Source organism: Grammomys surdaster, unplaced genomic scaffold, assembly GCF_004785775.1.
Source record: "Grammomys surdaster isolate TR1022 unplaced genomic scaffold, NIH_TR_1.0 126013, whole genome shotgun sequence".
In the NCBI taxonomy this organism is placed as follows: Eukaryota; Metazoa; Chordata; class Mammalia; order Rodentia; family Muridae; genus Grammomys; species Grammomys surdaster.
The window spans coordinates 4,099,024-4,119,606 of NW_021620828.1; the positions used below are offsets into that span (position 1 = coordinate 4,099,024).

Sequence of the window (20,583 nt, forward strand, 5' to 3'; positions counted from 1 at the left end):
ATCCAGGGAAGGTCCCACCTTTTCTGAAGTGAAAAGGAGGAGTAGAGAGGAGAGGAGGAGGAGGGGGACATGAGAGGACAGGGCCAGGAGGAGAGGAAGGAGCGGAACTGTGGTAGGGTTGTAAAGTAAATAAAAGAAAAGAAAAAGAAAAAAAAAAGAAAAGAGCTTTACAGGGTGATGGTGAGTACTTGGGAGGCAGAGACAGGTGGATCTCTGCAAGTCTGAGGCCAGTCTAGTCTACAGAGTGAGTTTCACAACAGCCAAGACTACACAAAGAAACCCTGTCTTAACCCAGTTCCAAAAAGAAGAATTAATTTTTTTTTTCCTGCTTAAGACATTCCCAAGTGGGGCCAGCAAGATGACTCACTGGGTAAAAGTGCTTGCTGCCAAGGTTAACAACCTGAGATCAATTCCTGGAACCCACATGGTGGAAAGAAAGATCTGACTCCCTAAAGTTGCTCTCTGACCTCCACATGTGTGCTGAAGCATGTGTCCACACACACACACACACACACACACACACTACCACCACCACCACCACCACCACCACCACCACCACCACCAACAACAACAACAACAACAACAACATAATAGCAGCAGCAGCAGCAGCAATAAATCGCTAACTGGAACCGGGTCTGGTAGTACATGCTTGTAGTCCCAGTACTCAGGAGGCAGAAGCAGGACTGTGAAGTCCAGGCTATCCTTGGCTACAAAATAAGCTTGAGGCCAGCCTGGGTTATATGAGACCTGTCTCACCACTACCTCCTATTATGTTTTAGGCAAACTCCAAAGTCCTGCTATGGCCTCCTATGGAACCTGTGCCTTCTTTTCCTGTTTGTTTGAGACAGAGTCTCACCATGTAGCTCTGGCTATTCTGAATTCAGTCTGTAGACCAGGCTGACCTCAAACACACTGAGATCTGTCTGCCTGTTTCTCCTGAGTGCTAGGAATAAAGGCGTGCAATCTACATCTCTATGCCCAGAACTCACCCTTCTGAGCCCTCCAGGCTCGCCCTGCCCACTCTCCCTCCCTCCCATCGGATCACACCCAGCTTCACCCGGCTTCACAGCTGCCCTCTCCGTGGGCCAGCTCCTGCGGTCAGGCCTCGAACTTCCTCTGGGAAGCAGGCACATCACCCAGTCTGGGTTAGGAGCATCCAGGGACGCTCTGGCACCTTTTCACTTCCAGCACAAAGAAACCATGATTTTACATTTGAGACAGGGTCTCATGTAGCCCAGGACAGCCTTAAACTCGCTTTATCAGCCTCTGTCTTCCGAGTGGTGGGACTGGAAGCATGCGTCTCTACGCAGTCCTGTCAGTGCTGGGATCAAAGTTAGGGCTTCACGCATGTTGGCAAACACTCCAGCAACTGAGGTGCACTCCAGGCCACAAAGCCTCTCAGAATAAACCCATTTCTTTTTCCTTTCTTTCTTTCTTTCTTTCTTTCTTTCTTTCTTTCTTTCTTTCTTTCTTTTTTTGGTTTGTTTTTTTGAGACAGGGTTTCTCTGTGTAGCCCTGGCTGTCCTGGAACTCACTCTGTAGACCAGGCTAGCCTTGAACTCTCGAACTCAGAAATCCGCCTGCCTCTGCCTCCTGAGTGCTGAGGGCATGCTCCACCACACTTGGCCCCTGTTTTCTTTTTAAAATCTTCTTTTAAAAATTACATTTTAATTTGTTTATTCAGTGGGAATTGTTGTTCTCCTTCTACCATGTGGGTCCTGGGAGTCGAACTCAGGATGTTAGGCCTGCCAGGAAGTGCCTCTGCCCACCGAGCCATCTCCTTGGCCCTCAGAACTTTTTTTCTTTAAAATCAAAATTCATTTATTTAGTTGATAGGTATGTGTATGGGGACAATTTGTAGGAGCTGACTTTCTCCTTCCACTTTATGGAGCTGCGGATGCTGAGCTCCGGGGCTCAGGCTCGGCAGCAGGTGTCTTTAGTCACTAAGCTGGCTCACTGATGCTCAGAGCCTATTTTCTAAAAAGACGAACATAGGAACCCGTGTCAGTATCCAGCTACTCTACCACGCTGCAGCAGACTCTCCAGATCCAGCTCCCCGGGGGAAGCTGGCAATGCAAGCACCTCACATCTGCCGGTTCTTACCGGCCTTCACGGTTCTCACTTGGAGGGCAGGTATATAGCATGGTGGTCAAGGTCTGTGATCTTAGCATTCAAAAGGCTGAGATGGGAGGACCTCGAGTTGGAAGCCAGCCTGGGTTACATAACAACACCCTATCTAAAAGGAAAAAGAAAAAGAAACCAGGTTTTAAAGAAACAAAATTGGTGCCAGGCAGTGGTGGCTCACACCTTTAATTCCAGCACTTGGGAGGCAGAGGCAGGCAGATTTCTGAGTTCCAGGACAGCCAGGGCTACACAGAGAAACCCTGTCTTAAAAAAACAAACAAACAAACAAAAAACAAAACAAAACAAAAAAGAAGCAAAATTGCTACTGGGCAGTGGTGGCGCACAACTTTAATCCCAGCACTTAGGGGAAGCAGAGGCTGGTGGATCTTCAGGTTCAGGACCAGCCTGGTCTACAGAGTGAGCTCCAGGACAGCCAGGGCTACACAGCGAAACCCTGTCTCAAAAAAAGGGGATAAAAATCAGCAAAAACAGGCACTGTGAAATTGTTTTTAAGGAGAAAAGAGATCTCAGGGGAACTCTGAAATGCAGAGTCCTTCTGTAACACCAGCATCTGATGAAACGGGCTCTTGTCACAGAATTAGAGTGTAGTGGACAAAGTGGTCAAGAGCAACTCTGCTGAAGAGAGGTGTTGTGAGTGTCTATCCTTCAAGCTAAGTTACTACCATCCAGGGGTATTTAGCTGAACCCCCTGCAAAAGGACGACCCGAGATGGGCTGGCTGACTGTTTACACTCCCTCACAGAGAGCTGGGGAGGGTCCCAAGACCCTCTCCTGAGTAGCCAGTCTCTGTCTACCACCTGCTGTAATTACAAGCCTTGGGGAGGCGAGCGGGGAAGGCTCCATCTGTGAGGCTAAGAGAAGTCCTCACGTCTGCTGGGTGAGGCTTTTCGGCTGAGCTCCGTTGGGGGAAAAGCTCCCATTCCCAAGTAACCCCTCCCCCATGCTCTGTAAATAAACATTATTCCCACGGAGTGACCTTTGGTGGAGCTGGCCCTCAGTCTGTCACTGGCACCTTAGCAGGGGCTCCTCCAAAAAAGAATCCGAGCAACAGGCGGGAGTAGGCAATGGATAATTGTCAAAAGGAAAAGTCATATATAATAACAGCTATGGTATAGTCTATTACCTGTTTTCTCAGAGGACAGCATAAACAGCTACTGTTGCCAAGCACCACCACTTCAATGTCAAAGATGCTGACACACAAAGCAAGCCTGGGCCACTTAGAATATAAGCCAGTGAGAGAGAGGAAGATACCCTGTCTTAAGCTCAGTACCACCCTCACCGTGTTTTTGGAGAATCTCCTGAAGGTCTGGCTTGGAGGCTGTCTCCACAGGGCTTTCCCCATCTGCACTTCCTTCGGTGCCTTCTTCTGGGGTAGGGGAGCCCACTGAGAGAACTTGAGGCTTGCTTTCCAAATCCTGAGCCTCCGGCTTGAGGAAAGCAGCTGGACCATCGATGCCTAGGAGCCCAGAGGAAGACAAAGGGTGAGAGTTAACCAGAAATGAGCTGGATGGTTTGGGGGGGTGTGCTCACAGGGCTACCCAGCCATCCCCATTGTCCTCTTTCCTTAGCGTTACAAGCACGTTTGTCCAGGACTGGGACCAATTCTATTAACAGACTTGGCTACTCAAGCTGTCCTTCAGAACCTAGGACTTCGACAAAGAGGTTGGGGGAATGGCTCAACGTCAGAGGATCTTCATTCATTTGGAGAATTTTGAGAATTCATTCATTCATTCATGTCAGAGAGAACAATTCATTTTGTATCAAAATCAATAGTTCTAGAGTGAACTTAAACTTGAAGGCATCGTTCAGGTTTTTTTTTCCTCCCAAAGACCCAGAGTGCGATGATAAAGATTATGAAGGTACTTAGGAAGGATGCTAATACAATCTCTGTGTAGCAGCTCAGCATCCTCCCGCCTTATCTTGGGTCTGTGTAGCAGCTCAGCATCCTCCCGCCTTATCTTGGGTCTGTGAAAACCCTATCTAGGTCAGAGGTGGCACTGTCTGAATACACACCATGTAGGATGACATCGCTGCGTGGTGTCTGAGGGTCCACCAAAGGCGTGTGCTCCTCAGTACCTCTTGGCTTTAACCTTCGCAGCCTGGCTTCTGGGTTTGGCTGTACCATGAGTGGCTCAAGGCGCTTCTTTCTCTGCTTCTTCTCCAGTAGTGCCCTCTAGAGAGAAAATTCGGCATTACAACATGAGGCCTACCTTCTTGGAATAGCTTAGACTGTTTTTTCTAGAACACTTCTCCCCCTCCTCAACTCCCACTAATCCTCCTAAATGTTACTGTGAATCTTTTTTTTTTTTTTCACAAGAGATGGAAACACTCAGGCTGGGTGTGGTGACACTCAGGAAGGCCTTCTTCTTCTCTGAGATGGAGTGTTCTAGGTATCCCAGACTGATTTTCAACTCGTAATCCTGCCCAGTCCTCCCAAATCCTGGGATTACAGGACTGCACCCCCAAGGCCCACCTCAGTTTTGCATTCTTGTTCGACTTACAAAATTCAAAATCAAATGATGTCGACAGAGGTGAGAAGAAAGAAAAGGCACCTGGGACATTCTGAGCAGAGAACAATGGAGTCTGTGGGTAAAAGCAAGATACAGAGCCAGGGGTGGGGCAGGACATCTACTTTGTGTTTTAGTTACTGTTGCAGTGCCAAACACCATGACCAAAAGCAACCTGGAGAGGAAAGCCTTAGCTTCCACTTACAGTCAAGTCAGGACAAGAAACTGGGGGCAACAGCTAGAGTAGAGGCCTTGGAGGAAGGCTGTTGACTAGCTTGCTTCTCATGGCTGGCTCAGTTTTCTCTTATACTCCAGGCCTACCATCCCAGACATGGCACCACCCAGAGTGGGCTGGATCTTTTCACATCAATCATCAATCAAGAAAATCCCCCACGCCCCAGGCTTGCCTATGGTCCAATCTGATGGGAGCCATTTCTCAATTGTTCCCTCTTCTCAGAAGACTCCAGCTTGTGTTGTCAAAAACCAACCTACACACAAAGGTGCAGTTACAGCGGTGGGGACTCTGAGATTGGGGCCCCTCGTTTAGTCTCAGCTACTCGGGAGGCTGAAACAGGAGGATATCTTGATCTCAGGAGCTCATGCCCAGATTGTTAAGTAAAGGTAAAGTTAATCAAACCAAACCAAACCAAACCAAACCAGTAGCAAGATAAAGAAAGCAAGAAAGTCAGGCAAAAAGACATGAAGGGTTATGAGAAAAAGATTACACCAGAGTAGAAAGGAAAGCGCTGTCACATATACTATTTTTTAAATTATATTTATTTTATACATAATGTTTTGCCTGAATGTATGTGTGTATGTGCTCTGGTCCATGCCTGGTACCCACAGAATTCAGAGGGAGTCAGATCTAGACAGTCAGGGCTATACAGTGAGATCCTGGTTTGTTTGTTTCAAGTTAGGAACAGTATAGCACTGTTAGTCATTAGGGAGATGAAAACTGAAATGCATTTCATACTCACTGAGGAGCTAGGAGCCAGTACTCAGTGCTTGGAGACTAGAACCCTCCTCCTACACTTGGGAACATGAGATCAAATGCAGTAGTCCAGTGGCCATAATCATCGGGTGCCCATATGGGGAGGGGGAAGCAGGGATAGGGGGTTCTGCAGAAGCTGTGAGCCAGCTAACCTCGATGGCTAGATGGCTTATGCCACCCACAGTCCTGTCTCAAGCAGGCTGGACAGGTGAGGACTGAGACCCACAGGTTGCCCTACGACTTCCTCACACAGGAACAAGCACACACCCACATAAACCTGATATGAAACGTGACAGTGCCCCATACATATGAACAGTAATTATGTGTCAATCAAAAATGAACGTGCCTCTTATAGTCCGCTCTTGGTTCTTATTCTATAATTAGTCCAGTAAAGGAAGCAAACAGAGCTAGCCAGGGTGGAACATGCCTGCAATCCCAGCACTGGGGACGCAGACACAGGCCGCAATCTCTGTAGTCTGAGGCCAGCCAGGGCTTGCCATCCAATCCCCCATCCCAAGAAACGGCTGTTTCCCGTGTTGCTTCTCTGCCACACTGTGATGTTACCTAGGGGGCTGGTTCTAGATAATTCTTTTTATACTACATTGCTCAGAGTGGCCTTGAACTCCCAAGATGCTATCTCAGCCTCTCTAGTGCTGGGATTCCCAGTTAGTGTTACCATGCCCAGCTACAACATCCTTCGAAGCCTTATAGCAGCCCAGAGATCTTCATTGATGATTAGCAAAGCCAGTGTACTGCTACCATCTTCAAACTGCTCTGGTCTTGCCATAGCCTAGAGCTTTGGCCAAGACTCCTAAGTTCACACACTATTTAATGAGTAACTGTGAGTGACCCTGCCCCTCTGGTCCTTCTCTGAGACCCTGACAAACTTCAGCACTAGGCTGTGCAGTCCTCTGGGAGCCCTCCACTCACCTGATTGTCCAGCTTCAGCTGCCGAAGTCTCAGGGTCTCATCTTCAAAGGCACTGTTTCAAAAACGACAAAAAAGAAAGCACGTAAAAACAAAGTCGTTCTGAAAGCCTGCCTATTACTTCATTTTTTTTCATGTATATGTTCCCAGGGGCTAATTACAACTGATCAACTCTGCCTTAGTCCATGGGAATGGGAAGTGTCCATTCCCAGGTATTGTCTACTTTCACTCAAGGGCATACCTACTACCCCACACTACCACTATACCACTACCCCACAGGTCCGCCCACTACCCCGCAGGCCCTCCCACTACCCCGCAGGCCCTCCCACTACCCCGCAGGCCCTCCCACTACCACACAGGCCCTCCCACTACCACACAGGTCCACCCACTACCACAAAGGCCAGCCCACTACCACAAAGGCCAGCCCACTACCACACAGCCTCTAGGGGCCCAGAGGAAATCAGAGTCCACAAAAGCTAAGAAAAAGATGCTGAGGTCGAGGCCAGCCTGGTCTACAGAGTTAGTTCCAGGACAGCCATGGCTATACAGAGAAATCCTGTCTCAAAAAAAAAAAAAAAAAAAAAAAAAAAAAAAAAAAAAAAAAAAAAAAAGATGCTAACACAAATCCATGCTAAAGAGATTTTTCTTCCCCTCTCTGCCTTCTTTCTTCCCTCTTCCTGCTTTGTTTTGCTGGGGATGGTACCCAGGGCCTTGAGCCTGCTAAGCCTGTGCACTGAGTCCCACCTGGTCCTTCCTTTTTGTTTTAAGTTGTGTATCAAGTACTCGGCATGTTCCAACAAAACAACCTGGCCTACGTGTTGTGTGCGCGTCTTGTTTTGTTGATTCCTTAGAGCAACCCTCTGAATCAGGCCCCATTTTTTATGTTGAAGATGAAGAAACAGAGACTTAGAGAGTCATGCCCAAGTCTAACAACTAGAGAATAAATTGAACCTAAAAATCAGGTTATTTTACTTCTTTTTTAAAGCTACTTCTAAGAAAGAGAAACAGAATCTGGGTGTCACAGTTCCCAAACCAAGGTCCTTAAGTTATTTTTCCTGTTACCACCATGACCATGGGTGGCAGCTCATACCTGCAATGCCAGTATTGGGGAGCAGGGGGAGGGGGTAGCTAGGAGAACTGCCCTGATTTTGAGAACAGCCTAGGACTTCTCCATGTCTCAAAATCAGCAAGATCTGGCATTAGTAATATTTGTTCTGCAGACAAGTACTAAGGAACACACAGACCAACACCATTGGAAGCCAAAAGAAGGCACCAGATTCCTGGAGCTGGAGTTACAGGTGATTGTGAGCCACCATGTGGGTGTTGGAAATTGAACTCAGGTCCTTTGGAAGAGCAGCCAGTGCTCTTACCCCTAAACTATCTGTCTGGGTTCCCTTTTAACCCATCTGCCAGCTCATCCATCCATCCATCTATGTACCTGTTTAATCTATCATTTCCTGTTTTGAAAAGGTCAGGCTAAGCAAGTAATTGACCACTGAACCACACTCCCAATTCTGAGACAGACTTCTTGTTAGAAACAAACAAACACGGGCGGTGGTGGAGGTGGTAGCTCACGCCTATAATCCCAGCACTGGACAGGCAGAGGCAGGCAGATCTCTATGAGTTTGAGGCCAGCCTGGTCTACAGAGTGAGGTCTAGGATAGCCAGGATTACATAGTAAGACTCTGTCTCAAAGACAAAACAAAACTGGTTATGGACATTGCTCAGCGGTAGAAGGCTTCACACTTAGGGCTATGGGTTCAATCCCACAAACTAAACAAAGGAACAAACAAGAAAACCAAGGAGTACTCAGAATAGCAGCCCCTCCTCCCAGCTGTAGCCCACTCCTGGTTCCCTGTGGGGTCCCTGCCGGGTCTCCTGAGATGTATCTATTTCCATCCCCTGTGGGGTCCCTGCTGGGTCTCCTGAGATGTATCTATCTCCATCCCCTGTGGGGTCCCTGCTGTGTCTCCTGAGATGTATCTATCTCCATCCCTTGTGGGGTCCCTGCCGGGTCTCCTGAGATGTATCTGTGTCTCCTGAGATGTATCCATATCCATCCGCACTTGCAGGCTCCTGACTCCTAGCTGCTTTAACACAGGGTGAACAGTGTTGGTATGCAGTGGAGATTAGTGCACACTTACAAAGATGGTGTCTAAAATGACTGAGATGGAGGAAGGAAGGAAGGAGGGAAGGAAGGAAGGGAGGGAGGGAGGGAGGGAGGGAGGGAGGGAGGGAGGGAAGATAGAAGGAAGACGTGCGTTCATGAACAGTAGGTGGGAAAGGTTAACCTGGAGAAAAGACTCCAGGACTACAGCTTAGTTTCCAACAGCTGCTGCAAACATGCTTTTTGCTCAGCGCACTCACTCTCTGCCTCCAATAGTAAACCAAAACTGTGATCTTTCTGGCAGGGATGAAAAAAGACTGTCCCCTCTCCTCACCACACCTCCCCAGTGCTGGAACCTCAGTAATGCCACACTCTCGACACCACGGATGCCTCCAGCATTCCTCACAGGGGCTCTAACAGTCAGCACGCTGGGTGTGTCTTCCAAGGTTGCATCCAGACACCACTAAATTCCTCCCAGCAAGCCGGGCAAGCTAAGCAGAAGACCTAAATAACAGGGTATCCTGAAAGCCTTCTGACCTGACAGAAGAACAGCAAATAGACGCTTTAGGCCTGTAACATCTAGTTAACACCTACATGTCAATAGTCATAGGAGCTCTAAGTTAGCACACAGGCTGAGGACATGGCTTAGGGGCAGAGCTGTTGCCAGACATTCACAAGGCCCTGGGTTCAATCCCGAGCAGTACAAAAATAAAAAACAAAACAAACTGAAATCTCATTTAGCAGAAACAAAAATGTGTTCTTAATGTTAGAGCCACCTCTCCAGCTCCCAACCTCCAGACCTTCCATATTCTATCATATGGACACAACAGTTTTTTTTTTTTCTTTCTCTTTCCAGTTCCATTCATGAAGATTCTACCCTTACAACCTATCACTTCCCCAAAGCCCCATGTCCCGAGACCATAACTTAGCTAATTCGATTAATTGTGGTAGAAGGGTATGGGATGAATGTGTTCAGACCACAGAACTTCCCAGAAGATGGGGGTTACTGAACCACTCAATAACCTTGAACAAGCACCACCTTCCGGCAAGTTCTCTGGAGCCCGCTGATAATCACGAGTGATTGCTTCACCAGACAAAGACGCTGAGGGAAGCACTTGGCTGCATTTGCCAAGGATGTGGAGGCTCAGCAAGCCTGAGGTCCTGAGAAGAGCAAAGCCACACTGCAGCGAGGGAACAAGATAAGGCTTGCAAAAAGTGAAGGAGTGAGATGTGGCCAGGCTTTCTCGGGAGTGACCGGAGCAAACGCTTCCTGTACTGGCTCCTCAGCATCAGAAACACTGCTTGATGGTCTCAGACATTACAGTGAGGAAACAGAGGGAAGGAATGGTTTACCCTGGCTACCAAATGTGAGAAATACACCGGAGTGAAGGGACAGTGACAGAGCTTAGGAGAGATAAAACACTTGGTGTGTGACAAGGAAGTATTGGGAGAGTTATGAGAAAGACAAGAGGAAAGGTTCGCTTCAAGACAACAGCTTTAATAAACTGTTTAAAATTACTCATTAGATTTCTCTATTTATTTTGTGAGGGGTGGCATGCAGAGACAGAAGGATCTCTGTGAGTTAGAAGTCAGCCAAGTTCCAGGCCAGCCAGGACTATAGAGAGGCCCAGTCAAAAAAAAGAAAAGAAAAAAGAAAGGAAGGAAGGAAGAGAAGCATGTGAATGAGTGCGGCAGCACAAACCTACATCCCAGGACACTAAGAAGCATTCTATAAATTTATCACGCAAGGCCAGCCTCGGATATACTGTAGTATATCTTGGGGAGGGGACTTGATTATTCTGTACCACGTTTCCATGACCATCAACCAATACATCCAGAAGATACCTGACCTGACCTGAGCAATCAGACTCCCTTGTCTGTGATTTTGATATCGGATCTCGGGGATCCAGTTTAGTCCCGGCTCTGAGGACACTGAGACACCTCTAAGGGAGGCCAAGTTTTCAGCATCACAATCATTCAGCAGCACATGCAGGAAATAAAAGACGGGCATTCTGGTCCCGCTCTGAATTCTCAACTACACTAAAATATGCACTAAAGGTGACTGCTACTTTGCACTTCCATAGGAACTAAGATAACCAAGTCACCTGCAAATAACTGATCCCGGCAGAGACCAGCAGTAAGATGGGCAATGAGTGGAAGTCTGAAGAAAATAAACACTTTAGGAAAGTAGATACAGCTTGTGTGTGTGTGTGTGTGTGTGTGTGTGTGTGTGCTCGCGTGCGCGCACGCACTCAAGGGGTGGTGCATGAACTTGTGCATGTGTACACCGAGACCACAGAACATTTGGTGCCTTTTGCTACTTCTCTGAAGCAGAGGGAAATAAAGAGAGAGCATCTGCCTGCCAGGTAGCGTCAAGGCAGGCAGGGTCTGCTGGCAGAGTTCCCGGCCTGCTGAGGCCTTGAATGATAAGAGGAGGTGCCTTGAGGCTCAAGGTGAGAGGCTGAAGATTCTATTGACCTTGGTGGAGAGAACAGGGAAGTTTTTGGATGGGAACAAACGTCTTATGTGTATATTTTAGCAAATTACTTCTGTTAGCTTGTGGCTTTGCTTCCCATGGCACTGTAGTATAAGAAGGCTATGAGAAATGCACTCGGGGCTGGTGTGGTATTGACCTGCAGCCCTCCCATACCTGTCTCTTGCATCTGCTTTCTATCTTTCCTATAATCATCCTCACTCCTCCCACCCACTGAGGACTGTTCGACTTTGTAACTGGGTGTCCTGTTTTATTATGACTCTCTTGCCTTATTCCTTGAGTCAGACTCTCCTACTGAACTCTGCACTATGCTGGCAAGCTCTAGAAATTTTCCTGACTCCTTTCCATATGTCATTCAAGATGTAGGCATGGGCATGGCTACTTGCAGACTTTTACGTGGGTGCCAGGGGATTTGAACTCAGGTTGCCATACTTGAGCAGCAAGCACTCTTATCCACTGACATATCTCGACAAGCTTCAGAATCCAGACCAGGCTGCTGCTCAAGACAGAACACGGGCATCGGTCGTCCGCTCTCCCCAGTCAGACAGAAGCTGGTGAGCATGTTCTCAGCCAGCTACCTGAATCTCTAGCAAACAGATTCCCAGGTACTTGGTTTCTTATATTTTTGGTTGTGAGCCTAGCCTTTAACAGCTGAGCCATCTCTCCAGCCCAGTACTTGGTTTCTTACTCTCCAAAGTAAGAACCTTGCATGGGCATACTGAACAATCAGACATATCAAAGAACTAGAGTATTCTGATACATTCTTTTCCTGTAGCCTGCTGGAGAATCAGAGATAGCTCAAGGGCAGGCTCCTCTGAAATCTGTAAGAAGAGGCCCCATCTCTGCTGCTTGGGCCTGAGTCTCCTGCTCAGAGCCCCTGACTAACCATTGTCTTTCTGCGCACCCATGGCATTAATAACTCTGACAAACTTTTTTGTTTTTCAAGACAGTTTCTCTATGTAGCCCTGGCTGTCCTGGAACTTGCTCTTTAAACCAAGCTGGCCTTGAACACAGAAACCTGCTGTCTCTGCCTCCCAAGTGCTGGGATCAAAGGTGGATAGCACCACTGTCTAACGATAATAAACATTATTCCCAACAGCTCATCCCAGTGTGGCTCTAGATCCTACACCCTGTATTCTCTCCAGGCACGACTCTTTACATTCTCCTAATTCCTTCTTATCTTTTGAAATTTTCCATATGCTTCTCAAATTGATGCACCAAATGCATTGTATATATCCAACCACTGATTCAGACTCTGTTACGTGGTGATCTCCTATACCCCACTCACACTGCCAAGGAATTCTGTCATACATTATGTGAGATACTACAGGACATCTTTAAAAAAGAATAATTTATTAAACAACACATGGCTAGTTTCACTAACTTACATTTATGACCGCCATCTGTAAACTTGACCGTGAACTGACGGGACACTTAGATGAGGCTTTCAGGGACAATAACTCTGGTGTTGCACAAAGGACACACAATCAAAGCAAAGGTAACCTGGCAAGGCAATTTTCTTTTTGTAAAAAGGGTGTGTGTGTGCCAGCAATCAGCCAGCAAGCACACCAGGTCAGATCGCTGGCCTCTGTCTTTATCCCTGATGCATTGGTGGAAGTCTGACTTCTGAGGTGGTTTACAGGCTTGGTCTATAGGGGGAGGCACTGTTGGGAGGTGTGGCCTTGCTGGATAAAGTATATCACTGTGGGGGTGGGCTTTCAGAGACCCTCCTCCTAGCTGCTTGCAAGACAGTCTTCTGTTTTCCTTCAGAACAAGATACAGAACACTCAGCTCCTCCAGCACCATGCTTGCCTGCACGCTGCCATGCTTCCTGCCATGATGACAATGGATGGAACCTCTGGAATTGTGAGCCAGCCCCAATTAAATGTTGTTCTTTTTAAGAGTTGCCTTGGTCATGGTGTCTCTTCACCCAGGAAGCAGGAACAGATGCAGCAATGGAAGACAAGGGGAATAGAACCAACAGCAGAGAAATTCCTTTTCAGACACAGCCCTGGTCTTTGTTTTCTTCTATAATTCTTTCAATTATCAACAACGGTCTGAATGTCACATCTTGCTAAGGGAAGCAAGACAACAAAATGTCACACACAAAAGGCCTATCAGGCCTCCAATACATGGACACAGAATCCTGTAGCTGAACCAAAGAAGCCTACCACGAGGTAGCAACTGTGACGGGGCCTCCTGTAAGGTTCATGGGGAGTTGGCATAGAGATACAAACAACCAACAACAGGCCAGTATAAATAACCATGCCTGCTTCCTGCAGCCTCCATGTTGAGACTCAACACCACATACTTCCCTGTGAATTGTTTTCTTACTGGGGGAGGGGGAGGCGGGAGCAAACCAGCAGCTAAATTCATGGATAGAACAAAAAAGACAAAAGCAATATATTAAACATGAGATCTACCTTCCCTAGTCACAGTGAAATCAGTCTCCCTCAACGGTCATGCTGTCTGTCCCTCAACATACAGGGAAATCAGGCTTTCTTCTCCCAGGGTTTTCACCAGATGCTAAACACATGGCACAATGCTATTTTTATTTTTGAGTTATACTACATTTTGTGTGTATATCTGGGCATGCATGCAATGGTGTATACTGGTGGTCAGATGAGAGTTTCTAGTGCCCTCATGGCAGCTCCTAACCACCTGCAACACCAGTTCCAGGAGATCTGATGTCCTCTTCTGGGCCTCCCAGGGCATCAGGCACAAATGTGGTACAGAGACATACATGCAGGCAAAACACTCATACACATAACAAAAGTAAATAAATCTTTAAAAATATCAATCACTAACTGGCACATGCTCCCTCTATAAAACACACACACACACACACACACACACACACACACACACACACACACACTGTAGAAGTCTCTCACATAGATGTATTTACAAGTCCAGCTAGTACTGAAGACCTGTGATACGTATGTACGTAGAGAAGCAGGCAGTGGTGGCACACACCTTTAATCCCAGCACTTGGGAGGCAGAGGCAGGCGGATTTCTGAGTTCGAGGCCAGCCTGGTCTACAGAGTGAGTTCCAGGACAGCCAGAACTACACAGAGAAACCCTGTCTTGAAAAGCAAAACAGAACAAAACAAATAAAAACAAAAACAAGTACATAGAGGGTGAGGCAGGAGGATATGAAAGAGTTCAAAGCTATCTGGGACTACGTAGCAAGACCTTGTTGCAAAAATAATAAACAAATAAACAAACAAACAAATCAATGCTTTTGAACATGAAAAAATATTGGAAACATTGCCTAAGCTAAAAATCTAAAAGTCATGCCACCACTGCCATTAAGGACATGAACTCCAGGCTATTCCTAGGAAGGGCTCTGAGGAGCTGGGGAGATGCCTCAGTGGTTAAGAGCACTTGCTATTTTCACAGAGGACCCAGGCAGGTTCAGTTCCCAGCACCCACATGATGGCTCACAACCAGCTGCAATCCCTGTTCCAGGGGACCCCATGGCCTCTCCGCATCGACCAGGCACTCACGTGGCACACAGACACATATGCATGCAAAAATTCATACGTATAAAATAAAAATAAGTATGTTTTAAAAAGGACTCTGGGGCTCTGCTGAGGGAGTAGGCGTGGCCTGTGCCAGCACAGGAGCCTGCGTGCCCAGGGCCCCTCCCCACCCCACATCTGTATCGTTTATATGTGTTTATGCTACAGCTGTGGCATCGGGAGAAACAGTCCACACTTCTCTGGGAATTCTTGTTTTCACTTCGACAGATCAACTTCCAAAACCAAGCTCTGCCGAGCCCTTCGCTGACATGCACAGCAATTAGAGCAATACTCGGGACTGCTCAAAAGAAAAAGAAACTCAAAAGGAACTCAAAAAAGCAGGACTCTATACTCGGCCTTGCTAAAAGGTACATGGTGTACAGAACACTGATGATGTTTAAGTCATTTATTTCTTAAATGAAAGGAAGCAGAGAGAGAGAGAGAGACAGAGAGAGACAGAGAGAGGGAGGGAAGAAGGGACAGAGAGAGAGACAGACAGACACAGAGAGACAGAGAAAGGGAGGACAGAAGGGAGAGGGAGGGAGGGGGGAAGAGAGAAAGAATTAATGAATGAGGTTGTAATATAGAAGTTTATCAAGAATTTTTGAAATCCCTGGCAGGAGGACTTTTCTTGACTAACTACAAAAAACAACTTCAAGAGAACTTCAAAAGAAGGTGATGATGTATGCTTTTTCCAGGGTTTTATTTTATGATCAAAAAATAATTTTTTAGCCAGAGAGTGGTGGTGCACACCTTTAATCCCAGCGCTCTGGAGCCAGAGGTTGTTGGATCTCTGTGAGTCCCAGGATAGCCTGGTCTACAGAGTGAGTTCCAGGATAGCCAAGGCTACACAGAGAAATCCTGTCTTGAGAAACCAAAAGAAGAAAAATAAACTTTAGAGCACACTTCGGTTTGAAGTCTCAAGCAAACGGTGTTCACTTGCTAGCGGTGATGACCTATTAGTCAGAGATGCGGTCAAGCTGCCCACTGACATGACACCATTTCCTCTCTGTTCTCTGGTTTCCTTGTTTTCTTCCTTCGGCTGTTAAAAGGGTAAGTGTGGCCCTTCAGCCACAGGGCAGTATCTGCCACATAAGAAACTTCTGCAGCTCTTGATTGGTCAGCATGAGATTAGGAGCCCCGTATTGTGGTAAGGGCGGTTTTTAAAAATATTATTAAATCTAAACTTGGGGTGTTGCTGAATAACTCGGGGTTGGTCTTTGATTAAATGACACTTGAGAGCTGGCTGCTGATGCACCTCGGTACCTCCACTGTGCTATCCTCTTTCCATTTCACACAAAATTAATTTTTATATAAAATTATATTTTGCAAGATAGAACTCTTGAACTCAGCAACTATCAATCAAAATGTTTTGTTTGTTTGCTTGCTTTGCTTTGTTTTTTTTAAGACAGAATTTGCCCTGGCTGTCCTGGAACTCACTTTGTAGACCAGGCTGGCCAGGAACTCAAGAGGTTTGCCTGCCTCTGCTTCTCAAATTGGGATTAAATCCTAACTGGGATAAAAGCATGTACCCTCACCACCTGGCTTCAAGATATATTTTTTTCCTCTTTTCTTTGTTGAGAATCATGTAACTTAGGCTAGCCTTGCACTTACTATGTAGCCAAGGCTTGAACTCCTGACTCTCCTACTTCTACCCCAAGGGTAGGGTTATAGGCAAGCACCACAACATCCATCAAATTTTTTTTTCTTATATACCTATGATGGTTTGTGTGGTAATTCCCAGTCACATCCTAAAGTAAACAAAGTGTGCTTACTTTGACCTATGAAGTATTGGTTACATAACCTTGCTTATTACAATAGCCACACTAATATGCAAATTAGAGTACCTACTCTATGCAAATTAACTTTTTTTTAAAATGAGATACTGTCATCTCTGTTGCTCAGGCTGATCTGGGCTTATAAAATCTTTCCCCCAGACGATGCACTTCGGAGGCAGAGGCAGGACAATTGTCATACGTTTGAAAACCAGCTTGAATTCTGCTTTAGCAGCCCAGACAGCTGGAATTACAAATGAAATAACATAAAATCCACCTCGTCCAAATTCTAAACTTAGTTAACCTTGGAAAATTGTATTTTTATACATGCTGAGACACCAAGAATAATTCTGACTAGAACAAAATATTGTCCCTGGGAAAAGACACATCAAGAATAAATGAGACACTCCGGAAAAGACTCCTTCTAAATAGTCCTCCCTCAACCAGGGAGAAACGTCAATATTCCAGAACCAGCTGTGTTCTCCTAGGGAGGCTGCCACAAACTGGGGCAAACTTAACTGAAGCCAGAGACTGAAAATCCATCCCTTAAGAGGCCCAGTTAGCAGACATAAGGCTGGAAAGCAAGCACTGCTTGGGGAAGAAGCAGCCAGTGAAAAGGTAGGGTTAGAAAGTGGTCTAAGCCTTCATATCACATAAAAACACAGCAAGGAATTTATTTAGAATGATTCCCTCTTGATTTGGCACGTCCCATACATGGAGCAGGAAAAAAAAAAAACTTCATTTAAATGACCCAAGCGAAGACGTACCTTGGCTTTTCTGAGGAATCAGAATGGTTCTTTGAGATACAGCGTTTCGTCAAGTCGTCCATATGGCCTTGAGCTCCGGATCACCTCAGATTACAGGCTGGGACTATAGGCATGCACTACTCTACCTCCGTCAGAATCGTCACTAACAATATATAACTTGACAGAAGCCAAAGAATCCCTCCCTGAGGATCTGCAAACAGCTAGTGCTCGGCACCAACAGGCAAGTTCCCTTCGCCTTTTCTTGGGTTACACCTTCTCTCTCAAGCATGTTGTTTATTCTCCTTGTCTTTCTGGGGTAACGATGAAAGTAGTCTTTTGTGCTGAGAATACCAAATAAATATTCTTGGGCTTGGTGTAGAACTCAGTGCCCAGGAGAGCTGATACTTGGCAAGCCCAAGGCCCTGAGGCTCACCAAATTGATACTTACTTGTACATTGCCAAGATGTTTAATTTCTTAAACAGCTTGCTCTAAAAATAATTTAAATGTAATCAGTATCTGTTGTTAGCATTTATATGCACAAACAACATTCAGAATGTCTGCAGTAGCCGAGCACGGTGGCTCATGCCTCATTCCAGCACTGAGGAGGCAATGGCAGGAATAACACAGAGTTTGGGGCAAGCGGGCAAGCCTGGGCTACAGTGTATGATACCATCTCAAAACCCAAACCCTCAAATACCTACATCATATGCTTTGATAATACAGAATAAAAAAAAGAATAGGAACCTACAGAACTCAAAAGCTTAAACTTCATTTATTTTAAAAAAATTTTTCCTCTTTACATTTTATTCTTTTATAATTTCATACATGTATAACATGAATGTATCTTAATCATATCTACCCCTAAATCCTATCTTCCACTCCCAGGCTCTTTAGAAGATTGTGTGTGTGCATGTGTGTGTGTAGACTCCCATGGAGACTGGAATAGGGCATCAGATTGCCCTGGAGATGAAATTACAGGGAGCTTTGAGCCACCCAATCTATAGGAGGTCCTCTAGAAGTGTTCTTAACCAGTGAGACTTCTCTCCAGCCCACCTAATATCATTATAGCCCAGGGTAGGAAAGAGTTTACTTAATTTGTTTTTTTAAACTTACTCGGTATGAGTGTACATGGCGGTGGGCACATGTGTCACAGTACACACATGGAGGTCAGAGGACAAAATATAGGAGTCTGGAGGATTAAATTCAAGTCATCAGGCTTGGCAGCAAGTACCTTTACCTCCTGGGTCATCTCATCAGCCCTAAATTATATTTCTGACGACAGCATTGAATTATACCATCCTAGGTATAGCATAGCCTTCCCCACCCCACCCCACCCCCAGTCCCTTTCATTTTGGCTTTTTGAGATAAGGGTTCTCTCTGTAGCCTTGGCTATTCTGGAAATTGTTCTGTAGATCAAGCTGGCCTTGAACTCACAGACATCTGCCTGTCTCTGCCTCAGATAGTGTGCACAACCACTATCTGGTTCCTGTCTTCTCCTTTCCCTGTTGTTGGTTATATTTTATTGTTGAGACAGTCTCACTGTATTATCCAAGCTTAAGCTCCTGGGCTTCAGTTCTCTTGCCTCAGTTCCCTGAATGAAGGATACTGACAGGAACAAACAGGCCCAGCTTTCTAAGTCCCTATCCATGAAGTGAAGTAACAGCATCTGCCCAGCTTTCTCCAAAGGGATAAAGCACACTCAGGTGGGCAACACTCCTGCTGACCTCATCCTGACGGATCTCACCTTTTTCAAAACACGGTTTAAGGCTCAGATGGAGGTGACCGCCTGAGGTGCCTGTACCACAGAGGCTGAGGTAGAAGGATCTTGGGTTCAAGGCCAGCCTAGGCTAAATGGTAGGAGCTGATCTAAGACAAAACAAAGGTACAGCTTAAAGCGGAAGGCTTGCTTGCCTAGCATGAATGAAGCCCTGGGCTCAATACCCAGCACTCCTTAAAACCAGGTGTGGTGGTCAATCCTGTGACCCACATATACACTCAGCAGGGGTGGTGGTGCAGTCCTGTGAACCCCGAATCACCAGGTGTGGTGGTGTGGTCCTGGAACCCTCCCCCCTCGGTAGGTGGAAGGAAGATGATGGCAAGTTCAAAAGAGCTAAGAATGTGTCATCCAATCAAAATGTCCCTCCCTACTTTTGCCTCCAGTTTTCTGGTCACAGTGACTCACCATAAGAAACCTATACTAGGTTCCAATAGGATGGGTTTTATTCTTATTTCTCCAAAATCTATTGAGGTTTTCCCCTGCAAAGCTGGTTAATAAATAACGATGATTTACATCTTCAGGAGTGTGTGAAATTCTTCTACACGTTGTCAATGGAAAGAATCTTAAAACTTGTCACTGTAATTCATATGCTAAAGATGTATCCTGCTAACAACTGCAGTCCCAGGAGGGAACTGAGGAGGCTGGGACAGAAGGATCAGAAGTTCAAGATCAGGGCCAGGCCAGTGCAATAGAGCAGTGGTTACAGGTGCTTGCTGTCAAGCCTGATGATGTGAGCTTAATCCTTGGGACCTAATGGTGGACGGGAGAGAAGGGATTTCCACAGGTTGTCCCCCAGCCTCCACTGGCCCCTTCCCCAGCCTCATCTACACAATGAGTCAGTGTCTGTCTGTCTGTCTGTCTGTCTGTCTGTCTCTCTCTCTCTCTCACACACACACACACACACACACACACACACACACCCACACACACCTTACTCATGTTAAAAGTACAAAATCACTATGTGCAAGACTTTAGGTCCAATCTCCATCATCATCCCTGCCCCAACATCTGGGGCTGGAGAGACTTAAGAGGACCCAAGTTCAGTTCCCAGCACCTACATCAGGCAGTTAACTCCAGCTCCCAGGGGGATGGGACTTCTCTGATCTCCTCAGGCACTTGCACAAACATGTACATACACATAATTAAAAATTTAAAAAAAATCAATCAATCAATCAAACAAACAAAAACACAGGAAGATTGCCCAACCAGGCAGTGGGCATTAAATAGGACTGGAAATTACTCCTGGTGAACTGGAGCTGAAATGGACAGCGGTCTCTATGGAATTCTGGTATGCCAGAGACCCACCTCCCCTGTGGAGCTGCTCTCCAACAAGGGAATGAAGGAAATCACCTAGGCCTTCCAACCACCCAACACCTGGCTGGGAGACAGCTTCAACTCCTCCTCTGAAGGATTCAGCTCAAACGTTCTCTCTGCTCTGGTAAGAACAAACATTAACTTGTTCTTTCAGTGGGTACTGATGCCAGGAAATGGTAGGGTTTCCACAGGAAGGCCTAAGAAAGAAATTAACTGTTCTGCTTAGAGCAAAGGACCCTGGCAAAAAAGGAATTGTTATAGGATAGTCTTTCCTGT

The 20,583-nt window shown here is 46.3% G+C and overlaps 1 protein-coding gene across 1 annotated transcript in view; it reads right to left on the bottom strand.

The window, feature by feature from the left end:
• The window catches only part of Tulp3 (TUB like protein 3), a 40,540-nt gene that overhangs the window by 14,681 nt on the left and 5,276 nt on the right, over window positions 1–20,583 (bottom strand). Inside the window, exons 2-4 of the mRNA XM_028754466.1 lie at window positions 6,573–6,624; window positions 4,158–4,317; window positions 3,424–3,600 (exon numbers count right to left, since the gene is read on the bottom strand). Of these exons, the coding sequence (XP_028610299.1) occupies window positions 3,424–3,600; window positions 4,158–4,317; window positions 6,573–6,624 (389 nt within the window). The remainder of the gene's footprint in view (window positions 1–3,423; window positions 3,601–4,157; window positions 4,318–6,572; window positions 6,625–20,583) is intronic.